General features: G+C 67.6%; 2 protein-coding genes across 2 annotated transcripts; one reads left to right on the top strand and one right to left on the bottom strand.

The window, feature by feature from the left end:
* Positions 1-323: 323 nt before the first annotated feature.
* TMEM240 (transmembrane protein 240) lies at positions 324-5686 on the bottom strand. Its single transcript, XM_068537686.1, has 4 exons — positions 5580-5686; positions 5269-5375; positions 743-951; positions 324-602 (listed from the first exon to the last, which is right to left on the bottom strand). Exons 1-4 carry the CDS (start codon positions 5634-5636, stop codon positions 454-456), a joined length of 522 nt encoding a protein of 173 aa, XP_068393787.1. The 5' UTR covers positions 5637-5686; the 3' UTR covers positions 324-453.
* Positions 5687-5701: 15 nt separating this feature from the next.
* LOC137762515 (proline-rich protein 2-like) lies at positions 5702-6673 on the top strand. Its single transcript, XM_068540542.1, has one exon. The coding sequence runs from the start codon at positions 5702-5704 to the stop codon at positions 6671-6673; it is 972 nt and encodes a 323-aa protein (XP_068396643.1).
* The last annotated feature ends 51 nt before the right edge of the window (positions 6674-6724 follow it).

Genomic DNA, 6724 nt, shown 5'->3' on the forward strand with positions numbered 1-6724 from the left:
GCTGGGGAGCCTTATTGCTGGGCCTGGGCCTCCCCCCGGGCCCCTGCTCCGCGCCCCCACTGCGGGCCGCGGACGCACACGCCTCATGCACGTACTCCCGTGTGCAGACGTGGGCGCACCCGGCTCCCGGCCGTGCTCCCCTCCGGCAGAACTGGCTCCGGCTCCGGAAAGCAGACGGACGGACGGAGAGACAGACGCGGGCGCACAGGAAGCCGCCTGTTTCCAGCGGCGGATGTGGTCCCGGGCTGGGCGGGCGGTCCCACCCGCGCCCCCGGTGCCGCCATCCCCGCACCCCCGCCCCGGCCCCACCCCGACCACCTTTATAAAAAGAAGAGGAGACAGCACCTTCCGCCGGACGCGCCCGACGGCCGCGGGCGCCCTGGCCCGGGCCGGCCGTCCAGTCCCGTGAGCGTGGGCGCGGTGGCCGGCGGCCCCGCGAGTCCTGCGCGCCGCTCAGAGGTGCCGCGGGCTCGGGTGACCGTTGTGGTAGAGTTTCTGCTTCACGTGCACCATGTTCCCGGCCGCCTCCTCGAACGGCCTGTGCGGCCGCCGGCCCAGCTCCCGCAGGCTGCACAGCTTGGGCAGCCAGGTCCACGAGCCGTCTGCAGGGCGGGGGGCGCGGTCAGGGCGGGGGCTGGTGGGCGGGGCCGGGAGTGGGCATGGCGTGGGCGGGCGTGGCGTGGGGAGGGCGTGGCCCCGGAGCGGACGAGGCTGTCCCCGGGTCCCCGCGCCGCGCACTCACCGTAGCGCCGGCCGGCCCTCCAGGCGCGCACGGCGCAGTGCAGGACGCCGTCCATCCACACCAGGAACCAGCTGATGCAGAAGCCGAGCAGCAGCCCCAGCATGAGGTCGATCTCCTGCTTGGTGACGTTGTCTGTCACGAAGTAGTTCTCGGAGGCGTCCACCACAGACTGGTCCCCGTCGTACGGGATCACGTAGTGGACGTGGTGCCTGGGGGCGGCAGGGCGGGCTGGCACCTGTCCCGCGGGGCGGGCGGGGACCCCGCAGCAAGCTGCACCCGTTCGCCTGCGGGGGTCTTTGAAGCAGACCTTGTGGGGCGCCGAGGTCGGGAGGGGCCAGCGCACTCGCCCGGGACCCAGGTCACCATGTGGGAGGCTGCCCGCAGGATGGGAGTGTGCGAGGTCATAGGTCAGCGTGAAGTCCAGTGGCTGGCCTCCACACATCAGCCTCCTCCCTCCTCTGCCCAGCCCGGGGCTCAGAGGCAACCCTGACACGGTGACAGGAGCACAGCGCAGGTGGAGAAGGCGTTCCGGGGCGAGGGCCCAGGCGGGGTGTCCCCGCCCAGTGACGGGGTCACAGCCCGCCCGTGGGCCTGTGCCCAGAGGCCCCCGCTGGCTCCTGGGGCACTGCCCCTCTGGCCTCTCCCTCCCACCCTGCAGTCACTCCGCCCTTTCCTCAGCTTCCCCTCCAAGGAAAGCCGCATGGGATGAGCCCTGCCTTGGGCCTCTGGTCTTCCTTTTGCCCCTCTGTCCCTTGCAGGAACCTCCCCTGCCCCAGTTCTCTGTGCTTGAGGCCCGGGGGCACCCCCTTAACCGTGCCCCACACAGATCCCAGCTCCTGGGACGGACCCTGGACCACGGTCCGTCCCCTGCATCCCAGCACCCACTGAGGCCTGGGCCGTTCCCCTCAGCCTCCCCTCCCTTGACAATCCAGGCGGAGGCCACACTGAACCCTCCCCACAAGGCTCCCTCCAGCCTCAGGCCTGCCTGGATCCTCTCTTCCTCCAGGAAGCCCTTTGGGCCCCACGATCCCGGGTGGGGTGGCCCTGCCCAAAGACCAGTACCCAGGGCAACAGACTCTGGGCTCCACGCCCCCCCCCCACCCCCGACAGGAGGGCCAGGGAGAAGGAGCTGCTGGGCCCTGGGTGCCCGAGGCGCGTGGGGTCCGTGCACCCTGAGCCCGCAGTCCCCCTGGGGCCCCTCCTTCCCCGAAGTGCAGGAGCCACCTCGGGGTGCTCCTGCCTGGCCCCCCTCCTACCGAGCCCCTCAGCTGGCTTCTCCAACTCTCCACCCCAGCACGCCCCCGCGGCCCCCCACGCCTGCTCTGAGCTCCAGCTGCCTGCATGGCGTCTCCACGTGGGATCTACAGACACCTCAAACTTGCACCTAAAAATAGCTCCTCCCTCCCCAACCCGCTTCTCCCCATCTTCCCTTGGTTACATGTCGACACCTCTGCCTGGTCTCCAGCTGAGATGGGTCCCCGTTCCCCCCCTCGTAACTGGACATGAGCCCCCCCCCCGCCCCCCAGGGACCTCCTCACAAACGGAAACCCCCCAGGACATCCCTGACCCCAGGCCCCTGCTGCCCGTCCATCACCGACACCCCTGTGCCAGCGGGGGCCACACAGTGCCTTCCTCCCAGCGGAGGCAGCAGCGGGCAGCCCCATCTCACCCCCCTCCCGCTCCCCTGGGGACTCCTGGAGCCCATCCCGCTCAGCTTGTCCAGAGTAGAGTAGGTGGGGCCCTTGAGCAGGGGCCACCACACCCGGGTTAGTTGGAAAGGACTGCCTGACACATGGCGGCCGTAGCTCATGTGGTCACGGTTCGCCAATGGCCCTGATCAATCATCAATAAGAGATGGAGAACCATTGATGACCGCCCGGAATGCGTAGCAGCAGAGGACGCCCTTCGTCACCCGTTAGCAGTCCCGTCACCCTGGCCAGGCCAGGCCGCCCAGCAGCTGATAACACTGGGCATCGCCGCCACCTCCTGCCCGCCTGCCTTCTGGACCCCGACAGGGAGGGTCTTCCTCGGGACCACGACTTCCTACCCCTGGACAGGGCAGGAAACTTGAAGACGGAGTCACCAAGGAAGCCAGAAACGCCCCTGCAAGTAGGACAAGGCCAGGGCCCCAACTGCCCCGGGGGTGGGACCTCCAGGGGGTCAAAGGTCATGACCTCTGCCCCCATCACTGTCCCGGCATCTGCCGCTCTTCCCCTGCTCCTTGCCCTCCTCCTTCCTCCAAGTCAGGCAGGCCCCGGGGTGGGGGGGGCAGGTGGGGGCTCAGGTCACCCACGTGCACACGTATTTCCGTGATGTGTACATACATGTGTCCTGCCTGGGCCACGCATGTTGTATGTGTCTACCTGAGGTCGGACGCATGTTGTGTATACACGCCGGCCACATGCACAGGACATGGCGTGTATACCATGGACTCGGCCCATGAGCTCCACATGTGTGCATGTGCACGCTCGCCCGGGCACGAGCATGGTGCGTGTCACATGGAGAGGCACATGCACTGGGCTTTGCGCACAGCCATCCTCTCTGTGGGCACCGTGGCATATGCACAGGTGTGCACCCAGACACAGCCTGCCGGCACGCACGCTTCACAGCATTTACACACGTGTCCTCTGTGGGCACCGTGGCGTATGCACGGGTGTGCGCCCAGACACAGCCTGCCGGCATGCACGCTTCACAGCATTTACACACGTGTCCTCTGTGTAAAATTCTCCGTATTGGCACGTAGAAGGCACACAAGTGTGTGTGCGCCTTCTCTGCAAACGGGATGTACATACAAGTAGAGTCCATTGTGGCAACGTGTGTACATGGTTTGTACACAGAGGCCTGATATGCCAGACTGTACCCTGCAGACATTCACTGTGCCCACAGGGCGCACACGGGTGCTGTATATTGTGTTACACACATGTACTGCGCATACACATGCATGTTGTCAATATACAAGAATACTTTGTACACGGAATTTACACATCCTGTATGTAGTGATGTGTACAAAGCACACATACATGGACACATACACACACGGAAACACTCTACGCCTACAGCAGGCGTGGCTCTCGTGTTGTCTGCGTCTAAGCTGTGCACTCAGGCCTCGCTGTGGCTTGCACTCCGTGGGCACTTGTTTTACACAATCCACGTGTACTCTGGACACTACATATGACCCATACACACACCCGGAACAAATACACTCTGAAAATACACCCTGTCTGCCCAGAAGGGCCTCGGTGTGAGGTCCTAGGCACATATGTGCAGGTCACACTGCAACAGCCCCACATGGAAAATGGGCCTTACTAATGTTTAGGGAGCTGAAGCCTGGGCCGGTGGCGGGCACACCTCCGGTCTCCGGGAGGGTCTCAGGACCCCCGCTTACACCCCCAGTCTGGGTCGGCCCAGGAAGCGTGGAGCTGACCTCCTGCCGTTCCTTGGCCTCGGGCCGTGTGCACCAGGCAGGAACACAGGGATCTCCGCGAGGGTGTGGCCACCCAGCCAGCACTCTGGATGATTCTTGGCCAACACACGTGAGGGCCGTTTACACGCCCATCTCCATCTGCCCTGCTGCCCATGTTCTGCTTCGACACCTGGTCTGCACACACAGGCATGTAGCATGCTTAGTGAGGCATGAAACTGTCCTGTCTCTCACACAACCCTCGCCCAGTACGTGTGCACACGTCCCTGGAGCAGGAGTACAGGGCAGGGTCAAGAACACAAGTTCCCTGCCAGCCGCGTGGCCCTGGGCAAGTCTGCCTGCTCAGCCTCTGTCCGCTCTCTCGGGGCCCCAGCGTGCGTGGGGCTGAGGGGCTGCTGCGTGTGCGCACATGTATATGCACAGACGGTACACACATGCGCGTCTCATGAGAAGATGTTTATTTCGTACATGGACGTACAAACATGCATGGCCAGGAAGACTCCATCACTACATGTGCACAGAACGGGGTGGGGGGGGGTGTCACAAAGTGGGCGTGGGGCCTGGGCTCTCCCCTCTCTCTGCCTGACCTTGAGCAGACTCCACCCCCGGCCTCAGTTCCTCCCGTGGACAGCGAGGGGGTTGGGCCAGATGCCCCTCAAGGTAGGCCCTGCCCACCTTGACCTTCCGCTCTTCCCCCTAGCTGGCTCCCAGGAAATGTCATGGACACAGCTCAGGGCCCAGGGAGGAGGATGGTGTCTGTCCTCTGTGGGCACAGCCGTGTGCGCAGGATCCCTCCCGGGACACCAGGCTGGGCTGCTGCTCTCCTGGCCTCCACGCCCCGGGCCAGGAGGCCCTGGACCCGTTCTGCCCGTCGCCCGCGGGCCCTTTCTCTAAAGGCAATTTGGGAGGGGGTCCCACTGCCTCGGGCATGCTCCCTGCTCCCGGAACACCTCTGTGCCGCGGAGGCTGGCCGGTCCTTCCCCCACCGGCCTGGCCCAGCTGGGCCTTGCAGCCCGGCCTGCATGGGGTTCGCTGGAGCCCCAGTGGGCCCCACCTCCACCCCACATGTGTGATCACGCGTGTGCCCCTCTGGGCGCAGACTCACCGGCCACAGTTGCAGTGGCAGACGCGGTCCTCGCCCCGCAGGTGCGGGAGGATGTAGTTGTGGAATCGGTCCAGCAGCGCGTTCATGTCCATCAAGCACGCGATGGCCTGGAAGAGCCCATGACCGGTCAGCGCCGAGGAGCGAGAGCCTGGGCCGGCGCCCCCAGGCGGGGGCCGACGCGCTGGGGATGGGGGAGCGCAGGCCGCGCGGGCCGGTAAACAAGGCGCGGGAGGGGGAGGCGGCGCGCGGGCGCGGAGGCGGGAGCGGGTGCGGGTGCGGGCAGCGGGCGCGCGGGAAGCCCCTCCGCTCACCATCACGATCGACGCCCCCAGAATCATGAAGATCATGGTGTTGGCGCTCATGGACATCGGGCGGGGCCGGGCCGGGCCGGAGCGCCGCCCCCCGGCCCCGGCGCCCCCCCGGCCCCGGCCCGATGCTGAGCCCCCGCCGCCTCTGCAGAGGTCAGCCCGCCGCGCACCCACCGCCGCCGGCCGGGGAGGAGGCGCGGGGCCGGCGCGGGGCAGGGGACACGGCGCTCCCGGGGTCCTCGGCCGCCCGGCCCGCGCGCTCGCCGCGCCCGCCGCGCTCCGCTCCGCCCTCGGCTCTGCCTCCCGCCCTGCGCGAGGCGCAGCTCCGGCCCCCTCCCCCCGCGGCCTCCCCCGCGCCCGCCTCCCGGGAGGGACCTCGCTGCCCGCGGCCGCTCGCCCCCGCGACGCCGGCCGGACCCCTCCCCGGGGCCCGCAGGGCCCGCTCGCCCCCATCTGGCCAGTGCCGGCCCTGGCTGCCTGCCCGGCGCCCCTGGACCAAGGGCCGCGTCCCGTCCCGACCCGCCGGGGCGATCCCGGAGAGGCCCCGGGCTTCCTTCCGCTCTCCTCCTCCCCACTTCTCAGCTGGAGGCCCCTCCTCCCCGCCCGCCCGGGGTCGCCGGGTGAGGGGCTGCGGGCAGGCTGGTCAGCACCCAGCCTCCTACGGCAAGAGGCTGCCTTTAGTGGAGGGGCCGCAGGGTCGCTGCCAGGGAGGTCACTCCGGAGCCATGGCCACATGGCGCGAGGATGGGGCCCAACAAAGGCTAAAGGATCCCCCACTGCGGGGGCAGGGCCAGCCTCAGCCCCAGCTCTCCTCAGGGGTGGGCCACGAAGCTCAGAGGCCCAGATTGGGACCCCTGACGTGGCTGTCCCATGTCGCTGGGTGCTGGGGAGGGGTCACTGAGCCAGCCCATCATCCACAGGCCGGGGACAGCACTGCCCACAGAGGAGTCCCCACACTTCCCCACGGGGGCCCTGAGCGTTTCCATGGCTGCGGAAACCAGGAGGGGTCACCAGGCATGAGCGGGTCCCCACCCAGGGAGCAGGTGCCACATTCCTCCAGAGTCCCAGTGGACAGGAGGCCCTCGGGGTGGTGCTAGAGAGCTCAGCTTGACCCACAGGCCCGGACTGCCGTCTGAGGACCCTGACGG

Source organism: Eschrichtius robustus, chromosome 3, assembly GCF_028021215.1.
Source record: "Eschrichtius robustus isolate mEscRob2 chromosome 3, mEscRob2.pri, whole genome shotgun sequence".
Classification (NCBI taxonomy): Eukaryota; Metazoa; Chordata; class Mammalia; order Artiodactyla; family Eschrichtiidae; genus Eschrichtius; species Eschrichtius robustus.

Excerpts from the sequence above, each read along its gene's own strand:
- TMEM240 (XM_068537686.1), bottom strand. The coding sequence starts at position 5,636 with ATGTCCATGAGCGCCAACACCATGATCTTCATGATTCTGGGGGCGTCG. Across the intron at positions 5,376-5,579 it reads TGGGGGCGTCGATCGTGATG|GCCATCGCGTGCTTGATGGA; the intron begins GTGAGCGGAGGG and ends GGGCTCTTCCAG. Across the intron at positions 603-742 it reads GAGGGCCGGCCGGCGCTACG|ACGGCTCGTGGACCTGGCTG; the intron begins GTGAGTGCGCGG and ends CCCGCCCTGCAG.
- LOC137762515 (XM_068540542.1), top strand. The coding sequence starts at position 5,702 with ATGCTGAGCCCCCGCCGCCTCTGCAGAGGTCAGCCCGCCGCGCACCCA.